This window comes from Grus americana, chromosome 12 (assembly GCF_028858705.1).
Source record: "Grus americana isolate bGruAme1 chromosome 12, bGruAme1.mat, whole genome shotgun sequence".
NCBI classification, from domain to species: Eukaryota; Metazoa; Chordata; class Aves; order Gruiformes; family Gruidae; genus Grus; species Grus americana.
Window position 1 is genome coordinate 10,799,106 of NC_072863.1, and position 22,450 is coordinate 10,821,555.

Sequence of the window (22,450 nt, forward strand, 5' to 3'; positions counted from 1 at the left end):
GCTGTGTCCGGCTGCGTGCTCGCTGTGCCTGCACACTGCCAGCACACACTAGGATTGCTTGGTTTCCACAGTCCAGACCCGCTGGAGCATGGTGACAGCTCTGGGAGGGTGGTGGAGCATTTCTATGTTATTTGCTTTTCACCTCCCCTTTTCCCAGTGGGCTGCTGTGTCTGAAGTTTGCTCAGAGTCACGGAGCTGGTTTGGAGTTTATTGGATGGAGGAGGATTTGCAGGAGAGCCATGGGTACGGCTTCCAGTGCAGAGGCTCCCATCTCACTGCCCCACACCATGCCAGACGCTTCTGGCTCTGGGGAGGTCTCAGCCTGCAGAGGTCCCTCCTCTTGCAGCCTTTCAGCAACATAGGCCTGCTTTTTTTTCAGCCCCTGGAGAACATGAATGCTTGAGCATGGTACATCCCTGTCCTCAGATCGCACGGTCCTACAGGTAATGCTCTCCTAAGACATGCATTGGTCAGCTTGAGTTTGAAGACTAAAATGCATTATGCCATAGTAGAGCTACCAGAAGTGCCAAACATCATGGCGTTTTCCAAGTTGGTCCACATGAAAAATGCCAGGGATATGGCTTTCCATATGCTTTTTTTTTTTTAAGAATAAGCTGTTTTGTGGACTCCAGAAGTCCCAGTTTGCCCACCTCTAAGGGAGGATCTGCTGGGATGTTCAGACAAAGCCTGTGTAGTGTCCAGGGCTGGATGTATCTGTCAGCATGAACATGCCCAGTGTTGCTCTGCACGTGCACCATTTTCTGCCAGACTCCTCTGAGCACAGCACAGCCCCTTAAATCCGTGTAACCACCATCCCAGACTCAACTCCCTCTCCCAGAGGCTGCCCGTGTACCAGGGCACACTGACTCTGCCTTGGTTGGTGCCATGGCTGGCTCAGCACAGTCCATCAATGCAGGAGCTGCTCCATGCTGGAATGCACCAACCTCTGCTCTGCCCAAAAGAAATTCCTTGGCGGTGCAGAGGGAAAACAGGCTGTGCTGGCTCCCTCTTCCTGGCCCCTCTCTCCCTGCGTCTGAGGCCGTGCAGCCAAGCGTGTGACTTGCAGGGAAACAGCCTGGCTCTCAAGGAGCCTGGGCTTGGGGACACTGTGGCTGGGCTGGGGCGATCATGGCCCTGCTTTCTCTCTGCTCCCTGGAGCCCCTGGGGAGGTGCTTGGCCTTGTCTTGTGCCACCGGGTAGGATGGGGCTCACATGGAGAAGCAGGTCCCTGACCTTTCCTTCCCGGAGCCGGGGCTGAAAGGGGCCATTGTGCCCTTTGCAGCGGGCAAAGCTGGGCAGACAGGCAGGGGTTTTGTGTGCTCAGCTACCCCAGCTGCCAGCAGCCCAAAGCGCTTCTCCTGAAAGCCCTCTGGGGCTTGGCTTCTCTCCCATGCCCAAGCAGTGGCTGGCACAGACCCCATTGAGGTCCTGTCATCTGCTCAGGCCCCCAACCCTCCCCTGCAGTTCCCCAAAAAAGGTTCCTCCTGGAGAGCCCTGCTGCTGCGGAGGCACAAGGAGAGGCAGGCCGTTGCTGACCCATGGTGTTCCCTGAGTGCAAAACTCCAACTGGGAACTCGGCTCGCCAGCAATGCTAGCTACTAGGGATCGCAGTCATGGCTTCACCAGGTGGCTGCAGGAGCCAGGGTGGAAAACTGGAGGAGTCTGGAGGATTCCCAGCCCTGAGGACTCCTCTTGTAAATTAGCCCTTATCCAAGGATGGAAACTAGTAGCTTGCTTGAAAGCTCTGCTGTGGCAGCCACAGGTGTGACTCTTCCCTACAGCAGTGGGGCTGTGGCTGGGAGGCTGGTGTGAGGCTGGAGTTTCTGCTTGGGGTAAATCTGCGGTGACACAGCTGATGACAGTGCACGCATCAGGGAAGAAATGTCATTTTCTGGAAGTGCACGTGCCAGCTGGCACAAGGGTGCAGCGTGAGCCCTTGGATCCTGGTGCTATAGAAATACTTAATGACATTTATTTGGCATATTGACCCCAGGAGGAAATTGTTAGACAAATTCTAATCTCTATAAATCTTTAGTTACTCTTCCTAATTAGATCCAGAGCAGATTTACACTGTCATCAAACAGAAATTGGGCTGTAAGAGAGAACATGCAGCATTATCTTTTTCTACCACAACGTCTTCTTACTGAGGCTTTTCAGGTAGTCCTGCTCTTAAAGTGCACAGGTGAAGCAGACTTGTCTGCAACTTTTGATGCCCATAAGAAACGAAGGAAACCAGCATATATTTAAATTATCTTTAATGCCACATGCACGTGTGTCCTAAAATGTACTCTTGTCACAGCCACACCCTTCGCTGCCTGAACTCCGCCCCCCAATCCTGAAACTCCTCTAATCCCTGGTGACAGCAACGATTCCTTCTCCTGGCAAGCGTCTAAAATGAGCTGAGGGTTTCAGAGGTGGAGAGTGGCTGCTTCAGAGGACAAGCTTCCTGCTCTGCAGGTGCCTTACCAGTTTGGCAGCCCAAGGCTATGTTTCTGCAGCAGATGAGTGATGAATGGGGACACCGGCAGCAGTGCACTCCCATGACAGAACTGTTCAAATCCTGTTTTCATTTTTTGCGAAGTTTTGTGCATTCCAAGCATAATCCACACAGCCAGCAGCCTTTGCCATCCCATTACGCAATGACTATTTTCATAACCAGAGGGAGAGATGTTTTTGCACAAAAACAAAGTCCCGTTTGTCTGGCTGTGCAATGACTGCTTGCCATGACCTCATGTCTCATTTGGGAGGGTTTTGGGGGCTGCCAGCAGCATGCTTAGCACCTGGGGAGCTGCAGAGGGGATGCCCCAGGTGTGGTGAGTGGATCTGGGGACTCTCACTCCTCCCGTCATTGCTGGCTGCCCCATTTCTCCCTGGGGCACAGGACAGAACCTGGCAATGATGCAGCACGAAGCAGCATCTCCAAAAGAGCCATCGACGCTGGGCAGTGGCATGGTGCTCCCTGGACTTGGGCAGCCGCACAGCCTGGCTGGGCTCCCTGTGGACACAAAGCTGCTCTGCCAGCAGCTGAGATTTATAGCAGCTTTCTCCCTGCAGCTGGGAGGTCACCTGGCCCCTAGGAGCTGGATGATGAGGTTCAATGCTGCTCCCATCTGCAACATGAGTGTGCTGCTGCGGTGCATGGGCATTAAGCACAGGGAGAGGATGGGGACTTGCGTCTGGGGGTGCAATGTTGCTTTGTGAAAGTCTCCCTGGGAAATAGCCTTGGGCAGTGCTCAGCATGTCCCTGCTTACACTGCCCATGGCTCACCAGATTTTCTTTGCAAATCTTTATAAAGTGGGCATTTAATACCCTGTGGTACCTCGGTGTGGCATAGTTTCAGGCAAGAAATCAGACACTGAAGGGCTGGCGCAGCTGCTTCATCCCTCAGCTCCCAGCGAGTGCCGGGGGAACGGCCACGGCTGCCTTGAGCTGAGACCCACCACTTGCCCTTGGAAGTTGCTCACAGAAGAGGGGCTCTCCAGCCTCCTCCACAGCAGATGCAGGTACAGAAAATGAACTCAAGTTCCTGCTGCAGCTTTCCCCACTCCGAGTGCTTATTTATGATGCTGTGACATTTTGGCCCTACCAATTCTGCCAGACTCCCTGTTTCCCAGGTGCTTGAAGGGATTTATTACTTTTTCATGCCTTTTGCAAGGCGTTTACCAGACTCTTTTGGCCGACCTTTTGGAGCTTTACCTTTAACCTGGCAGCATTTACCATCCTTCCTGGTTTTCTCATTTGGACACAGCTTTAGCTGTTTAAATTAATGTCTTCTGGCTTTTAGTAGCCTCCCTTCCCCTATGGTCCAGCCTTGCTTTCCTCCCTTTTGCGTTTACAGTATCCTCCAACCAGGCGCTATGCATTTACTCTGATGTCCCAGTGGGGTCTCTCTAAATATGCTCAACGCCTCCCACAAATGTTTTACCCTTTTTTTTACCCCTTTCAGTTTCTTCGTAAAAAAGCTTCTCACTTTTGATGTAGTTCCCTTTCTGAAATTAAACACTTCTGCAATGGGTATATTGGCTTTTGCTGCTCCTAAGGAGGTGTCTGACTTGGCTCTGGAGATGAGTTGGGGGCTGCTGGGGGCTGCCAGCTGTATGAGTGCACAGCAGCAGGTGCTTCCTTAGGGAGGAGCGAAGCCCACTGCAGCCCTGCTGCTCCCTGCAGTCCTCCATGTGTGACCGGGAGATGGCAAAATACTCCTGGCAGGGTTAGGAGAGGGTCTGGGCTCCCACAGCCTCTCTGGGGCTACCCCCAGGCAGCAGCTGCCATCAGGTCCCGCTGTCACCCCATAACTGTCTGTGGAGCAGTGAGGGCTGGGACACCCCATTCTCACGCCCCTCTCCTGAGCCACTATGATTTACAGCAGCAGACTCAGGTCTTTGGAGCCCAGAGTGAGGATCTGGCACTGCTTGTGGCAGTGTGCAGGTAGTATCATGCCAGGTGGGAAGAAGGAATGTATCAAGGAACGATCTGGAGATAAAAGCCATCAGTTTTAGACCTTGTACAGTGTGAGCCTGCTGTTCTACTGCCCTGTGCCCTCTCTGCCTCTCCCCATGGGAAGGAAGCCCCCCCCGTGGACCAGAGGTGCTGGGGAGCAGCGATGGGGAGGGAAAAGCTTGGCAGCATCAGGGCCGGTAGGCAGGCAGGGGCTACCTGGTGCTGGAGGCTTCTTGGAGCAGCAGGGACATGGGACCACACATGGGGCTGGCACACACTGGAGGAGAGAGGGATGGGGTGGGTTTATGATTGATGTGCTGAGCATGGTTTGCTCTTAGTCCATGTGAAACGTGTGGTCATTGCTCAGTGGAAATGCCTGTGCCTTCCACAGCCATGCTGAGCCAAGCACCCCATTACACCTCTTGCCTTGGGGGGTGGGGGGGCATGGTGGGCAGCACAGCAAGGGTGGGGAGCCAGCGGAGCCCTGTCCCAGCCCATCATCCAAGTGCCAGCCTCTCACAGAGGGCTCAGACTTACAATGCTCTGAGGGCAGAGCAGGTGGGCACAGGTGCTGCACCCCACGCAGGCCACTGGCATTGGGCTGCCTCCCCAGTCCTGTGGATGTTTCTGGCACTGTTTTGCAGATATACATGAATTCTACGATTTCACACTGCGCTCCGTACCCCTGCAGTCTCCCAGCCCAGACACATGTTGTGGCACATCCAGGCAGCAGCATGGGGCCAGTGAGCCCACGTCCACGGTCACACCCGGAAAGCCCCAAAACCTCTTTGAGGTAAGAGCTCTGGCATGATGCTGCGGGGCCAGATCCTGCATGCTCCTGCACCAAGGGGGAGGCAAGGGGCACAAGAGGCCGCTGGCCATTGCAGCCCAGCCAGTTTACACCAAAGGTGTTTCCATGCCTCCTCTGTCATAGCTTGTCTCATTAATGAGGCAATTTCTTTAGTTCATAAGTGTTAAATGCATTACTCCTAATGCAAATAACTTCAGCTCCAGCTCTGGTTCCTGCTCTGCTGTTGCAGCTGGATTAGTTGCTCCTGTCTGACGCTGTCTCCCGTGGAGACGTTTTGGCTCTCTGATCGAGCCACCTTGTGAGCTGCTTTTGATAAGTGAAGTAGGTTGAGTCTTTTAAGTTTCCCTTTTCAGGATTTTTTCCAGCTCTCAGATAACTTCTGTCTCTTTTATTTGCATTCTCTTTGATTTTCAACAGCCTTTTAAAAGATACGGCACCAGGTGGGGAGGCAGGAATTGGGCAGTAGGGTCTCAGATATCTCAAAGGCACCGAGGTAAATAACATTGCCTTGTGCCTTTGCAGGCCATCTTCCCATCCCTTTCTCAGTGCCTTGTGCCCTGCCAAAGGATGCTATGGGATCCCTCTGAACTGAGGATATAGGAACCTTTGTGCAGAAATGCGAAAATTCAGGGATTCCTCCTTTCAGTGAAATAATCCTATCAGATAAATACCATATTTCTGCCTCACGGACTGAAATGGCTTCCCATCATATACCTGTGAGGACACCAAATCTGAGTGGCACACAGGAACGATGGACCTGAACAATGTCTCCTAACGAGGAACACTTGAAAGGAGTTTGATGATCAAGAACAGGGGAGACAAAACTGCCCACAATCAGTGCAGGAGCTATCTGTATCCTTCTGATCAGGAACCATTTTAGTCCCATTTTTTCTTGACCCCGCTTACATTGGCAGTCCCTCTAGTTAAAGGCAAACCTGCAGATCTACTCTGTTTATGAATGAGTGTTTAGTAATGTTATACTGTAGGCAGTGGGATCCCACTTTGGTTTTTTGGGTCTCCTGTAGCCTTGATCCACCAACCTGCAAGCTCTGCTGGCAACAGCTGCCAGTCTCTGTGGCCAGTCCATGGGGCTCTGAGGAGATGAGACAGTCAATAAGGATATTTAAAGATAAATGTGGAAACAAGTGGGGAAACAGCTGTGGGCCTGGCACAGCTGGCATAAGAGGTGCTCCTGCTCCCCCCACAGTGCCCTGCACGCAGCAGGGGATGAGCAAAGCAGACAGTCTCAGGGCTTCCCTGCACTGAATGCAGCCCAAGGCCATTGATGCCACCAAATCCCTCCTCCTTTCTCCAAAAATTGTGTGTGAGGCATCTTGTGTTGCTGAAATGTGAAATGCAACAGGGAGCTGCCCATGGGGCCAGTGCCAGGGCAGGCTGTCATGGGCAGTGGGATGCTCATCAAAGACAGTATGAGCCCCCTGCATTGGGGAAGCTCATTTTGGCCCTTCCAGAAGTGGTGGGAGGGCCTGGAGGAAGCTGGCCTGCCCTACCTGCATGTACCGCCTGTCTCATTTCAGGATCCGTCCCAGGATGGTGAGCAGAGGCTTCCTGCAGGGGCTGGGGACAGCACACTGGGGACACCACCGCGCCTGGTGAGGGTGACAGCACGGACAATGGAGGCACCAGCCAGCGTCTGCAGCCTGGTGCTCGGCTCTCACAGCGCCCTGCCCCAGGTGAGCCTCCGTACACCCCACGCTGCATCCCACCCTGCCAGCCCAGCTGGTGGCTGGCACTGAGGGGACAGCACCATGGGGACAGGGACAGGGAGGTGTTTTCCTCCCCTGGGGCTGGCAGTGTTTCCTTATGGCTATTCTGATGATGCTCAGGATATGAAATCTAGCAGTCACCTGTTCCAGGGAATGGATGAAACCAAAATCATCCTCTTGCGTTAGCATTTACCATGGCCTGGTGTCAGTCTTCAGGGCTTGGAAGGCAGGTGGATATGGCGCAGAAATAAAGAAGCTGCGTGGAGCTGGAAATCCTCCCAGCCCCGTCCCTCTCGCCCCCAGTGCTGGCAAACTCCCACATTGCAGATTTCCGTATTTTTTTCTCTGAGCTCTTAAATGGCAGGTCCATTCCTCAGCTTACTGGGAGCTTTTCTCTGCTGTCTTATTTACCTGGAAACACCATCTATTTGCATGTGCATCGTAAATCTCAGCTTCCTCCTGATGCGAGTGCATTGTATAGGCTACACATTTGAGGGGAGTTTTAGGTACGAGTGAAGGGGAAAATACACTTTTGGGAGGGATGAAGTGGCCGGGATGAATGGAGCTCACCACAGACTGAAAATGTTGTTTTCTTTGGCATAGTTTGAAATAATGCTTGTTTGCTAAGACAAAGTCTTCTTCCAAAATATTCTAAATACAAATATTGCACTGCTTCTTTTCCCTCCTTTTCAAATGTTTCCCTTCTTATTCTTGACTGCAATAAAATGGGTAATGGCCCATTTTTTTCCCTTACTGTTTAATTTCTCTTTTTCCTTTTGGTACTCTCTACATTTTCAAACATTCACCAATTCTTTACCCATTTTGGAATGGCAGGACAGTGGTTTTCTGAACACAACAGGAGAATGAGCTCAGCTGCCAGTCTCTGTTCACCAGTGGGAGGGAACCATGACCACAGATGGGAGAGTCACAGGGCAAAACCCACGAAGGGTGAGAGCCTGATCAGTTGGGAACAGTAAGATTTTAAGGGATTTTCTTCCTAACTGTCCCAGGCTGTGGAGTGCGGCGGCTCTTGCATCCAGCCCCAAATGTCTGGCTGAGTTGCTATGTCTCCTTTAGCAGCAGCCACCTAGCTTTGATTTCAAGACTTCATGTGATTGGGAATCTGCTGTGTCCCTAGCCTGGCTGGCCTGATGGTTATTTATCTTTTCCATTAAAAATTTGCACTTTGCTCTTAGCCTGGATTTCTCTCGCTTTAGCTCCCAGCCCCAGGAAATTTTGCTGCCTTTGTTTGCTAGGATAAAGGACCGTGGCAATCAGAAATGTTCCCAACATGTAGGTATTTATAGATGCGTCTAAGTTCCCTCTTAACTTTCCCTTAGATAAACTAAACAGATTGGCTTCTTCACTTGCTCAGTGTGAGGCAGGTTGTTCCAGCCCTGAAATAATTCCTGTCATTCTTTTCTGAAGCTTTTTTTATTTTCAGCCTCCTCGTTTCCTAGCCTGTGTCAGTACTGGTCAGGAGCTGGTCCTCAGTGCCAGGCCCTGACACTTTTGGGGTCACCCATCCACAGGGACCACAGCTGCTGGCCCGGAGCAGGGCATCACTGCCCCAAGTGGGAGGGGGCAGTGGGGACCTGGGTGGGCAGGACAGGGTTCTAGGAGGGCTGTGCTCTGGCAGGGCTCTCTCATCTGCAGCCTCTTTAATCCCAGAGGATGGCTGCTTTCATCCCACAGCCTGGCCACAGGCAGAGCAGGGACCTGGAAAGGAAAATCTGTCAGGATGGTAGTGTCAGTGCTGGGCTTAGCCATGCCTGTAGTCCTCCCTGAAACTCTGCTTTCTGTGGAGAGCCAGCAGCTTTCCTGGAAACTGGGACCAAGCAGTACTCGAGAACTGCAGGCTCGAGAACTGCTCCTCTGCGGCAGCCCCTGTGCTGGGATACAGGGGCCTCTGACATGACGGTGAGCCTGTTCCCCAAGATGACATCTTCATCGCTGAACACAGGCCTTGCCCTGGCTGAGCGGGAGCATTTCCAGCAGTCCCCCATGCCAGCGATCCAGACCATGACAAGGGATCAGCCATGTGTGGGGGCAGACTGTGCTGATGGACTGCAGCGCGGGCCCTGCTTTGCGTCCCTTGCTCTTGCATGAAGGCACTGAGGACAGCTCAGCTCCTGCCCAGCATCGCCTCCTGTGTCAGTTCTCAACAGCCCCAATATGCAGGACAGCGTCAGGGCTGGATAACACCTACACACCCAGCTCCTGCCCACCTCCATGGTGACCTCTTGCTCCCCAGATTTTGGTGCATACTTTTTGGCATGTCCAACGTGGGTTTCAGTAAAACAATTGAGATGGCAAATGGCACTTGGAAGAACCAGGGAAGCTTTTATAATAGGTGATATTTAATGCTAGGGCAGGAGGGCACCAGCTGCAGGCCAGAGCAGATGCCCCCTGGTGCTATCAGCCCAGGAACAAGAGCTCTAGTGGACACTCTGCCACTGATAAAAAAGCAAGATGATGAACTGTCTTGTCCTGCCTGAAGTAAGTGCAATTCTCTTCTTGCATCTGTCAATGTAAACAAGTTTTCCGTTGTCCTGGCTTTGTCATCTCCCCTTCTTGCAGCTGTCCCCAGCAGTGATAGCAGAGCAAAAGCCACCATAATATGCTTTAGCCAGGAAGACGCATGAGAAATAAATTGCCTCTTCGCACAAATGCTTCCAGGAACAGGAAATTTTCTGTCTGCTGGCAAGGATGTGTGTGCACTCCAAGTAGCCCAGCAGTGTGCAAATGGCTGCTGCAAAGGAAGTGGGACTGGTAAATACAGCTGGAACATGTGCTTCCTGACGGTGAGGCTTAGTGGACTGAAACCATCCCTCCATGGGAGAGTGGATGTTCAGCCCTCAATGGAGCAAGAGCAAAGGGACTCAGCCAGCTGAAATGCCCTGTTGAGGCACTCAGAGGCACAATCTTGCCTGAGCTCTGGGGTTTGTGGGGTTTTATTTGCCAAATCCTCCATTTCAACCTTTCCCCAAGCCCCGTGGTTGCCTTAGCAGGGCTGCTCAGGGTTTGTGTGCATCTGCAGTGGGAAGACCCACGAGGATGCTCACATGGCCAGTGCTGCTTGCCTGCACTCACAAGCTGGCAGGAAGGCTGCTTCTCTCAGTAAATGCCGTTCTCATCCTCCATGCAGGGAGCAGAGAGCAGCCAGCTGTAAAGATAAATGAAAGAACAATGCCACTGATGAGCAGAAACTCTGCGCCTGTGAGGAAGTGTTGCTCTTCCCCTACCAACCTCTCCTGCCTCCCACATGGCTCTGCAGCCACTCTGACTTCATCCCTGTCATCTCGCCAGTGCTGTGCTGCCCCTCCCACAGTCACCTGCCTGTGCATCCCTCCCTCCCTCCTGCTTGCCAAGAGTTTCTTTGCTTCGCTGCCCAACGCCAGTGCTGCAGCTCTGTCCTTGCTCAGCCCAACAGCTGGCACTGAGCAACAGCAGGTCTTAACGTGATGGAGAGAGCAAGCAAGATCACTTCAGAGGACAGACATTCCGTGCATGCTCTGAAATCGCCAGTGAATCAGAAACCTCACTGGCAGGGGGTGCTGCTGCTCTCGTAGTCTGTGGGTGCGTGGGATGGCACTGAACGTGCCTGCAGCATGCCAGGTGCAGGCTGTGCTTTAAGTCTGCTGGGCTGAGGCCAAAAATGTCCCCTTCCCTCCCTGCGTCCCAGCGAGGACACAGCCCAGCTCTGCATAAATGCTGTGGCAGAGTGTTTGAAGCCCTCCCTGCTGCACTTGCTGCTGAAGAAGATGTGTCCATCTGCCCTATAACCCACAACTCAAGTGTCAAAAAGGTTTGTGGAGCTCCCCAGAGAATTTGGCAGAGAAAGGCAGGCTGTGCCGCCATTGTGGCAACCTGCTGTCTGCTTCCCCCATCCTTTTCTCGAGTGCTTTTTCCTCTTTCCCAGTTTGCCTTTGGCCAAAGAAAAGGGCATTCCCATGCTCTGTGTTTTGCCTGGCTGGAGCAGCTCTGGGCACTCGCAGCAGGTTGGGATGAGACTGGCGTGTGGTGGATGTTGCAGCTGCAGAAATGCCCACTGTGAGCTACCCACTCCCCCCTGCCTTGGCTGCAGCCCCCACTGCTCTTCATTTTCTCTGCAACATGAGAGGGGAAGCACCAAGTAGCCGTTTGCTATTACAAGGAGCATCGGGGAAATGAAGCAGGTCCCTGATGCAGGCGAATGTCTGACAATGAATGCAGTCTCCCCAAGAAGCCCCCCATGAGGTTGCTTGGTTGCATCTGCCCTGCTGTCCCCACCACCCCACTCTGTGGGATGGCTGGGGAGGCAGTTGAAGCCATCGCTGCAGGCCAGACTAGCCACTGCTTTATCTCAGCTTGAGCCCAGCAGCATCAGCCCTGGAACCCCAAAATCCTGGGAAGTGGCTAATGCTCAAGCAATGGGAGCAGAGTAGCAACCAGTTCCTGGAGGGACACACACCCCTCCCCCCCCATTGCATCCCCATGCGCCTTTGAGAGCATGTTTAATTTTAGGAGAAGCAGAGAAGAAAAGCAGCAACCCACAGCCCAGAGGCCCTGGCTGCTGTCCTGGCATCACCTGAGCCACTTTGCGCTTGGAGGTTGCTTCAGGGCTCTGCATTCAGATGCTCTCCAGCAGTTTTGTGTTTCAACATTGCAGATGCAGGCTTGAAAGCTAAAGCGCTGAAGCCGAGAGGGTGTCTGTCTGCAATAACACGCTCAGACTGAACATCAGCCCTGCACAGCATGGACACCTGGCTGGGCAGCCAGCTGCCTGTGTCCCAAGGATGCTGCTGCTCAAAGAGGGGTCAGCACAGGCTGTGTCAGTAAGAGCTGCCGCTTCAGTGGACGTTTTGGGGTTGAATGGCCTCAGTTTTACTAGAGGCTCTTGCTGTTCCTGCTTGTGGAGATAAATAAGGAGATGCTTAGACCTCAGTTCTCCCAGCTGAATATACAGCTTCAGCAAAGGATGAAGAAGTCAGTAGAGCCACGAGGCTGTCAAACCAAAGACTTATGCGTGGCCACCTGTTCCTACTCTATTTGAGGACTTTCTGTCTAAAGCCAGCAGCAAAAGGAAGATCCTTGGCAGACCTCAAGGCTTTTGTGGCTGTGCAGTGTAGGAAAGCCCTGCCAGACATAAGACTGTTGGTCTGTCCATCCATGTCATCATCACTGTTTTGAAGTTATTTTGTGATGGTGCAAGCGTGTGCAGCACTCCCCGCACAGTGGCAGAAAGGGGACAGTGAGGGGAGGCTTTGGGGAGTGTCCTGCAGATGGCCACTCTCCAGATTCATCCAGATGAGCCTGGAGTCCATCCATCCTCCATCCAGATTCATGCTCCAGCTTCGTTTGCCTCCATCTAGTGCACGTGTCTGCCCATCCCCAGGGAAGCACAGCTGCTGGAGTGGCTCGCACACTGAGATTCATGCTGATAGGTTTCATGCATAGCTCTGAAAGCAAGAACTGAGACCATTCACAGGCATCTCAGTGGGATGGGAACTGAACAGGGGCCAGCCCCATCAGTACCGGCCAGGAGCTCCGTGAGACACTGCGCTGTTCCAACTAGGTCTCTGTCTGCATTGCTCATCAAGTTTCCAAAATGAGCTGGTGCAGCCTCAGTGCAGAGTCCCCACAGCAGCACCCAGGTCCCTCCTTTCCTGCTTTGCCTTGTCGGGAGACTGACCACATTCTTTCTGCAACCAAAGTGAAGTGTTGGAGGCTGTCTCCCATAGCACAAACCAACCAGGGGCTCTCTCAAAGTGCAGAGCCTACATGCCTACAGCACAGGATGTGCCTCCCTGACCTCCACCCATCCAGACTCTGCTCCCTCTCACAGCCACCCCAGTATCTCGGGAGACTGAGGACAAATCTCCTGGGTGTGTTTCTGCAAAACAAACGGGCTCTCCTTGCCATTTTTTAAAGGAACAAGCCAAGCTTGAAGGCAGAGCCTGGCAGGCCAGCTGATTTCTACCTGCAGTGCTGGAGCTGGGGGAACATCACTGCATCTTAATGGCATCAGGCTGGACAGAAATCAGGATTCTGGTGGCAGAGGCAATACCAGCACTGTTATAAATAGAGCAGCCACAATAACAGCTCATGAAGGTTTTTAGTCTTAAAGATTTGGAGGATCAGCATCAAGCTACACTGAGAGACCCATTATCCATGGCATTGGTAGGAGCTAGGGGAATTGCAGGGGAAGGAGGACAGTGGATGAATGTGGCTTTGGGAATCATCCCTCTTGTGAAACCAAGTGTGAGCCCTTTGAAAGGTGCTCTCTGCTGTGTGCTACCTCCTCTTGCTTTGCTCTGCCTGCTCTGGGGGGTTAGACCATGTGTGGCTGCAGCAGTGTGAGCATTTCCAGCCAACCTTCATGCTGCAGGAAGCGAGGGTTTGCTGCAGGACAGCGCCCACCGGAGCCCTGCAGCCTGCAGGTACAAAGCACCTTGCAGGAGCCTTGCTGGCATACTCATAGACTGGTTTGTGTTGGAAGGGATCTTCAAAGATGATTTAGTTCCAACTCCCCTGCCGTGGGCAGGGACATCTTTCACTAGACCAGGTTGCTCAAAGCCCCATCCAACCTGACCTTGAATACTTCTAGGGATGGGGCATCCACAACTTCAAAATTGCACCTAAAAATTATTCCAAGTATTGAGACTCAGGCAAAGGCCTCCTGCGGTTTGTGGCCTAGATAGCTCTTGGGGCTGGCACCACTCAGGCACACCAGCATCTGTGCCCAAAGCACTGGCATGGAAAGCATCATGCCTGGCCAGCGTTGTTTCCCCAACCTCACAACCAGCTTCCCACCTGCATGTGTCCAGGAAACCTGGCAATGTCCTGCCAGGCTGTCCCCCCCTTTTAAGGGTATTTTTAGACCAGATTATTTTACAGCCCAGGCTACAGCAGACTGCGGGAGGAGCTGTGGCAGAGCAAGCAAGGGAGCACTGCATTGCGGTGCGAGGGGCAGACCCAGGCTGGTCCTGGAGCTGGATTCATTGCTGAAGCCAGGGGCAAGCTCTGGCCGCTGTTTCACAAGCATGTTGTAGTCCTATTGCTGCACTGTTCATTCCCACTCCCTTGGCACATACTGCACAGCTATTTCCCCTCTCTGCGGTGGTAGGTTTTGCATAGCTGAATCTCACAGGGTGTTTTTGCGGGGAGGTTTTGTAAGCTTTGGGGCTCTGCTGCTGTGGGAGCACTCCCACGTTACTGCTCTGGTTCAGAAAAAGAGCGTGGTGGTGAAACCGCTCTCCCAGCTGCCTGCTCTCACCAGACCATGGCTTGGTGGCAGAGCTCATGGCCTGGCTTCCTTTGGGGTGAAACTCAACCCACCTGTGTTCTCTGGCCCCCGTAGATGCCCAGTCCCTGGGACCCAACTATCCTTTGTCCAAACCAAGCCCTGAAGCCAGAGTGAGGTAAGCAGCACGTCATCCCTTGATGTCATCTGTCATCCAGGGCTTGCTTGCATTGCCAGTGTGCAACTCCTGAGGAACACAGGTGTAAAGGGTGAGCCTGTGCCCTGGGGGACACCTCCTCACCCCACGGCTGGGACCCAGTCACCTCGGGGCTTCTGAAACGGTTGTGTCTTCTTCCAGCATAGGGGCGGCAGAAGGGACGGGCGGGTGGCCACAGTGCGCCTTTAAGAGAGGTCCGTGAGCCGGCTGCGGCCTTGCAGCGCGCACGCTGATTGGCCGAGCGGCCGGTAGGCAGGCCGGGGGCGGGGACAGCCATTCAGGTATTTCGGAGCAGAACTTTCTCCCTTAAAGGAGACAGAGTAGAGGCAGCAGAGAGGGCAAGGGCTAGCCAGGTGGCCACCTCCCAACCACCGCGGGGGGCCGGGGCTCCCAGGGACACCAGCATTCATTTTTCTCCCCGAGGTTGTGCAGGTTCCCACACTGGAAAGCGTGTCCTGGGGCAGCACAGCCCAGATGAGGTGCCATTGTCCCCTTGAGCTACTGGCTGGGGGCAGTGGGAGTTGCTGAATGGGCTTTGCTCTGTCTGGAAGGGGCAGATTGGAGCAGGGCTGGCCAGGTGAGAGAGAGATGATGTGGATCCACAGAGCTTCCCTTCTTTTCCCCCCACATAGGGTAGGAATAATTGAGGGAAGGGTATCCCTGAGCCCTGGATGTGGGGAAAGGTCCTTCTGGGCAGGTGTGCGCTGCCCAGGGCAACCCCAGATCTAAGCAGAACAGTGCTGAGCCCTTGCAGCACTTTCAGAACCACATGTAGACCCACTCTGAGGGTAGGACTGGTTCCTGCAGAGGTGGCTTCTGGTGGGCAGCCCGTGAGAGCTGACTTGTGGGGTTTTGTGGCCTAAGGACATATCAGCTCGGGCAGGGCTGGCCAAATGTCCAACAACCTTCTACAGCACGAGTGGGGTGTGTTCAGCTGCCACTAAGTCTGAGTATGTAAGCACACCCAGGGACAGCTTGGTACTAGTGAAAGATGCAGCGAAACAGGATGTCTGGTGGCATCACACTGGGCACAACCAGCTGGAGATCAAGGTACAGGACCAAAAAAATATCAACCAATTCCCTTAAAGACATGAGACTTCGAATTACCTCACTCTGACTCTGGCTTGGAGTGGTGAAGTTGTGCCCTGATCACATTTTCAAACCTCCCTCTGCTCCATCAGGCTGTGAATGTGCTTTATTCTAAAGCAAATGAAGCACACACAAGGACTGGGCACCTACAAGGCACAACAGTGCTGTAATTGCCATGCCCATGCAGCAGCAAGGCTCTTCCTTTGCACTCAGGGAGGTGCCCCAGGAACGCAGCCCACGGCCAGCCCATGCTTCAAGTGCTCCAGCGCAAGGCAGAAGCCTCTCTGCCAGATGATGAGGAGAGTGCTGTGAGGCAGTCAGGAAATCTATAAAGGCTGCTGCAGTTGATTGCTATTAAATAGAGCCTCCAGGCTCTCCTTTACAGGGAGGGAGCCTGGGCTCTGCTGCAGGGACCTGTCTCAGGTCTCCATTGCTCCTCTCCCCCACCAGTGCAGCCATGAAAGGCATTTAGTTGGCCATAATTTCAATTGCAGAAAGCAGCCGTGGTGCTTATTGAAGACCCCTGTGCCATTGCTGCCACAAGTGAGGATATTGGAACTGTGGAGTGGCACTGGGCAACATATCAGGGATCATTAATAGAGTGAAAATGGTTTTTCCCTGGAGGAGAATAATTTCTTTAGCAACTGCCCTGAGAGCTATTGGTCCCTTGGTATACCTGGTTATTATTATCCCAGCTGCACATTTCCCAACATGAATTGCTGCTGGTGGCAGGGAGGAACAGTCTCAGCATGAGATATTTGTTATCCTGCTCCTTCCCACTCACCCGTGACTGTGCAAACCCTCCAATGCTCACAGGAACCGCCGGCCCCATTTGCCCACTTGCTGTGCAGCTGGCTCTGCAGAGTGCCTGTTCAAGTTTCATTTGACAAGCCCCAGACACAGCAAATTGCAAATCCCTGCTGGATGGGGGTCTATGGTAGTGCTAAGGAACTGACTGATGGACTGGGCTAAGCTCACTTGGTTCCTCCCTTTGTTGCTCATTTCCCAGTGGCTTGCTCCCCCCAACACACTTTTACCTCTCAGTGCTCCTTGCCCCCCATTCTCAGCTGGGTGGCTGCAGACCCTGCTGTGCTTTGGACATTGGATAGCTTTTTGCAGGTGATTGCAGTTGAGGGAGGTACCTCCCCCATGCAAAACTGTCCCCCACCTTATCCTCCAGCATTACGAAGATCACACGTTCTCCATCTGCACCCAGGCTCAGAGCTAACACATGACTTCAGTTCCTCTGGCAGGACCCAGCTACCACTTGGGCTAAAGGCAAGGAGCAGTGTGACAGTGCTTGCGTGACCATTGTCTCTGCTAGGAGCTGGCTGCCTTCAGCCTGCCCCGTCTTCCGCTCCTAGAAAGGTTGTAGGTGCAACAAAACCCCAGCTCCTCATCCTTCACACTTGCCTTTCTCTTCCTGCAGGACTTCATATGAGAGGAAGGAAGCAACAACAGTGGCTGAAATGCCAGCAATGCCAGATAAAACCTAGCTACGTGCCCCTTCGTGCCATGTAAATAACACCATCTCTGGGGATTTCTTGACACTTTGCTGAAATTAACACCTGTAAACAGAGCAGCTGCCAAAGCTGAATTTAAATGTTAGGCAGGCTTATGGTAGGAAGAGGGTAGAGGATGAGAGCTCTCTTAGTTTCCTTGAATTGCTTCCCTCCATGAAGGCATCTGCCTGGAAATCAACTCCCAGCCCCTTTAGCCCTGCTGAATGCCCACATCACTAGGGCAAGATGCCTACAGCTGCCTGAAGGCACTGGGCACTGTGCCTGCCCTGCCACACCCAGGTCTGGGCACCCCAGTGCAGGTGCCTGCACTGTTTGGGCTCCAGCAGTACCACTCCCAGTAGAGAAAATGCTTCCACTCACTGAAGCAAGCTTGAGAAGCGCAGGATGTGGATGCCCCTGGCCAGCTGGTCCTGGCCTCCTCTTGAGCTCAATAACCCTGCAGAGTGTTAGGGAGCATTGAAAGCAGGTGGCAGCAACCAGGGATTTTTTTTTTTTTCCTTTTAATTGTGGATAGCAGGCAGCACATGCAGTTCACTACAAATGAGTAAGAATTAAACAACTCTTGTGGCAGTTAAGTGGGACATGCAGGTTTTAAGAAGGGGAGCTGCAAGTGGGTAGGGAAAGGCTCCATCAGAACTGCAGTGGTTAAGGCTCAAGGCCCCTCCATTTGCAGGTGGTGATGAAGCACTAGCAGATAAGAGAGCTGGGGGAAGAAGCAGAAGGTCTTAGATTGTGGAGTCATCCCTGAGTTTGTGAGCTGACAAGCAGAATGGGTTGGAGCCAGTGATGCTGGCACTCTAGGGCTGGCAGCAAGGGTGTTTCCCATGTGCGGATGCCCATTGCATGCATGGCTGCCCCACCTGCAGGGCTGCTGGAGGCAAAGGAGAGGACCAGAGACCTTCCTCGTGGAGGACACACTTAAGTCTGCCATGGGGGGAAAAAATAAATTGAATGCTTCTCTTAATTGTTCACTCAGCTCCTTATTAAAGTATTTTCCCCTAACAGGTCTTGTCCTTTGCTTTTGCACTTCCCCCTAAGTGAATGCCCATGTCCCTGCCTGCCCCCACCACAGGACTGAGTGAAAGGAGGAGACATCTCTGGAGCAGGGCAGGTGCGAGCAGTTGGGGTTACAAACTCCTTGTGTACCCTTTCCCAGTGCTATCCTCCCATCCAAATCAGCCTCTTCCAGACATGGGTCTCCTGTCTGACCTTGACCCAAAGACGGCTTTGGTGGAGGCTCATGGTAGTGGAGGGGGCCTCACTGGGTGGCCAGTGGGGCTCTGCACACTGCATGGTCCCTGCAGCCAAACCGTGCCATCCTCAGGTGCGAACTGCAATGGAAGAGAGGTTTGCAGCTGGGCTGGAGCAGTAATTAGTTATGGTTGCATTACAGGTTCTGGGCACATCTCGTTGATGAAGTGATTCAGAGGTGCCACAGGGTGGGTAGCCAAGATGGACTTCATGACCTTTTACTCTCATGCAGGAGACACAGGCCACCAGCTTTCTTCTACAAGGCTTATTGCTCTGCTTTGGTGCAGCAGTCCCCTACCTCAGCTTCATTCCTGCCCCAGTCCCTCCCCTTGTTCCCACCTCTGCCCTCACTGCTGCAAGATGCCCTCTCCCCACAGATGAGATCCCCCAGATCCCTGGTCCACGCTGGCTGGTACAGGTACAGGTGGACCAGGAGGTACAGCATCTCCCCAGAGCACAGGGCTTGTCAGCCCAGCATCCTCCTGCAGGGCGAGCCCCATGTGCTCTGGGAGATGGCAGAAGGAGCAGTACAAGATGTGGAAATGATCTTAATTTCTTAGAGCCTGAAGTGTAAAGTTCTTTGTTAATGCCAACACTGCATGCTTTCCTTCCATGCACACAAACACAGTTTTTCATTCATTAAAGTAATTCTGAAAAAGTTTGCTTTGCATGCAGGCATCCAATCCTTCCTTGCCTTGTGAGCTCCTGGGGTCTGCAGTGTCTTGTGGGACTGAGCTCTGCAGGGCAGCAGCACTTTCTTATGTGTAGCTGTTGGCTTCATCTTGCTGCGTCTTTGGGTCAGTGCCACAGAGCACCCAGGTCCCATAACTGTTTGTCAGCGAGAGCCCCTGGGAGCAGCAGGGTGAGGCTCACCTGTGGAGCTGTTGCCGAGGGCTCAGCAGCAGTGCTGTGCTTGGCTGCTTGAGGCCAGCATGGTGGGGGCAGGCTCTCTAGACTCGCTTATCTGGGAACATTATGACTGTCCTAAGTGTGCAGCTGGGGAAATTTTCATGTAACATATCTGAGCCACAACACTGCTCCATGGCATTAAGCATGAAGCAGCACATGATCATAGCATCCATCCTGTGATGGAGGTAACCTGAGCAGCTCAGAGGCAATGAAGCACAGGCAGTGCTGGAGATGACAAGCTCTGCACCATGTGGTGGGGACCGTGGGGCTCGGGGACAACACGGATCCCAGTTATGGGGTGTCTTGTGCCCCCTTCCCTTTGCCCAGAAGCAACTATTTCACTTCACCACTTGGGAGCAAACACTGCAGGAGCACCTCTGTCTGCAGTGGTCAACTGCAGAAGTAATTCTGTATTGTGGTTTAACGAGCTTAAGAAACAAGAAGCAAGCAGGGGCATTCATCTGACCAGCCGTCACGCACTTCCTCTTCCCACGGCCTTGCTTGTGAGCAGGGCCATGTTGCGCCAGCTGCATGAGGCCAGCAGGAGCCTGCAGATCTTGCAGCCTCAATTGGGGTGTTGAACCACCTCATCTTGTGGCCCTCTCCTCCTTCTGTCTCATTCCTTTACCTGTGTCCTGAGGGACCCCTATTGCACACCTTTTATTGCTCTTCTACATATTTATATACCATTTCTTCAAATAATTCTTCACCCACCCTAATGTTTATTACAACCCTTAAGCATTAGGAGGCCAGGTTCAGGTTCTAACTGGTCAGATGTGGGTTTTTGTAATGCTTTTTGTTTCTACCCTTCAATTTGTGTGGGTGACTCTCTTCTGAACATCTTCTACCCTGGGACTTCTGTTGCAAGAGGTGAGGGACTGCCTGAGCTGCACTGGGAGCAGGGTCCTTGCCCTGCTGCACCAGCAGGCATTTCAGCTCTGCTTTTACCATCCCCTAATGGCAGTGGGCAGAAGGCCCAGGAAGGGCCCTTGGGGTTTCTACACCCCCAATGCACCCATGGCTCACGGGGCAATGGCAGCAACCCCAGGGTGCTGGGCTGGAGCGCATGGTAACATTTCCAGCAAAGCAGGGTGAAAGCTGACGTGGGGATGCAACAGAGAGATTGCTGCCAGGCTGGTGACCATGGTTCAGGTCTGGAAAAATGATTCCATACTCCAGCGCGGATCACAGCTGATGCGAAGTGAACACCTCTTGGTGTCAACCACAAAGCTGCATGGGCCGCCCACCACCATGCTGGGGCTAGAGGAATGGAGCTACACAAGAGCTGCCTGGTGCATCTGGGCATGGGGACGGGGTGAGGGCAGCTGCAGGAGCTGCACGAGGCTGTTGAGCAGAGGATTTCTGTTCCTACTGGATCCTGCTAGCGCAGGCTGCCGGGGAGCAGCAGGGGCCGCACGGGCACTCCCCGAGGCCCGCTGTTCGCAGGCGGCTTTCGGACCCGCTGCCCGGAAACTGCCCCGTCCAGTGGAGGCAAGCGCGGCCGCGGGGCACGGTGAGCGGCTCCCCCTCACCCCCCGCGCCTATCGGCGGGGCGGGACGCGGGGGCTCCGCCGGCGCGGATTGGCCGTCGGGGGGGGGGGGGAGGGGGGAGGAGACGGGGGATGCTTCGCGCCGCCGCAGGTGCCGCGCTCCGCGCTCCCGAGTCGCGCCGGACCGGGCTGAGCCGAGCCGGACCAGGCTGAGCAGCCCCATGCAGTGGAGCGGGATGGAGCCGCTGCCACGCGCCCCGCGCCGGGAGCGGCCCTGGGACTGAGCGGCGCTGCGGACGATGCCGCGGCGCGCCCCCGCGGACATCACCGCGCTGTAAGACCACCACGCACCCCCCCTTCCTCCTCCCGCTCCCGCCCGCGGGGCCGGGGGCGCCGAACGGGCGAGGAGGCGGCAGCGCGCCTTGCGTGGGGCGGGGGCCGCTGCCGCCCCCCGAGCATCCCTCCCTCCGCGCCGCCTCCCTCCCTCCCGCCCTCCCTCTCTGCCGGCTCTATGGTGTGAGGGCAGCGATGCACAAGCACCACCACTGCTGCAAGTGCCCCGAGTGCTACGAGGTGACGCGGATGGCGGCCCTGCGGCGCATGGAGCCCCCCTCCTACGGCGAGTGGCAGCACGAGCAGTACGGCTACGGCGGGTACGGCTCGCAGACCCTGCCCGCGCACGGGGGTGCCGCGCCCGCCGCCCGCGGCAAGGCCAAGCTGGGCCCCCCCGCCCGCGACCCCGCTGCGCTGAAGCCGCCGCCGCCGGGGAAGAGCGCACCCAAGGTGAACGGGAGCGGCCCGGGCTGGTGGCCCGAGTGCACGTGTTCGAGCCGCGACTGGTACGAGCAGGTACGGGCCAGCCCCGAGCAGCGGCTCCCCGGTGAGGGACGGAATGGGACGGGGCGGGCGGCTGATGGGTGTAACCTGGGGAGAGTGGCAGGGTCGTGGCAGGGTGCAGCGTTACCCCGGGGGTGGACTCTGGCGTTGTTGCGGTTGGCCATCATCGTTGCTCGGGCTGGCTGCCGGCGTCACTCAGGTTGGCATTGCTGTTGCTCAGTCTGGCCCCTGCGGTCCTGCCCAGCGTAGGAGCTCTGCATTGGAGCAGCCTCCCAGGGGCCAAGCTGGGCCAGCTGGGTATGGCTCAGCACAAGGTGGGCATCAGGTGTGATATTTTTTGGACACCCCACCCGAGGTCCTCGCCGCTTACAGTGCTGTTGCCTGAAGCGCCAGCATTGTGGAGGCCATCCCATCATACTGTGTTTAGCAGGCGTGGGGCATGCTGCCTGCTGAGCAGCCTCATGGGCTCGCGGTGCCGCTTGTCAACGCTCCGAAACTGGCACCTGCTCTCCATTGAGTTGTGGTTTCCTTGCTCTGCTGCTACGTCCCTGTTCCCCGAGATTATTACGTAACCCTGCTCTGGTCGCTGGCATGCTGTGTCCTTTCTGCCCCATTTCACTGCCTCCATTTCTTCCCACACACATTCATTTTATTAGTGTTCTCCTCCAGGACCCATTCTTAGGCTGTGTCTCTCTTTCTCCCCTAAATGGAGAGACCAGTCTTGTTTTGAACCGCAAGCCAGCTTAGAAAATGGTTGGAGCTGTTTGCAAAGCATTAAAATGGAGGCTAGACCCTGCCTGAAAAACAATTTACCCTGCTTTAGAGAAAGGCATTTCAATTTGCTGCTTCTGCCTCTTTCATTCATTATCTTCAAACCTCATATGATTTCTTATTGATCCTTCTAATTATTATTTCAAGACACTGTACCAG

General features: G+C 54.3%; 1 protein-coding gene across 10 annotated transcripts in view; it reads left to right on the top strand.

Moving 5' to 3' along the window:
• The window catches only part of DLG3 (discs large MAGUK scaffold protein 3), an 82,984-nt gene that overhangs the window by 4,506 nt on the left and 56,028 nt on the right, over positions 1-22,450 (top strand). For 4 of the 10 annotated variants that reach the window (XM_054839894.1, XM_054839893.1, XM_054839892.1 and 1 more), the window contains exons 3-4: positions 5,086-5,234; positions 6,791-6,946. In XM_054839894.1, coding sequence (XP_054695869.1) covers positions 5,086-5,234; positions 6,791-6,946 — 305 coding nt within the window. Of the gene's footprint in view, positions 1-379; positions 444-5,085; positions 5,235-6,790; positions 6,947-20,810; positions 21,533-22,450 lie in introns of those variants that run through there. The other 6 variants (XM_054839902.1, XM_054839898.1, XM_054839899.1 and 3 more) reach the window with 3 other exon arrangements.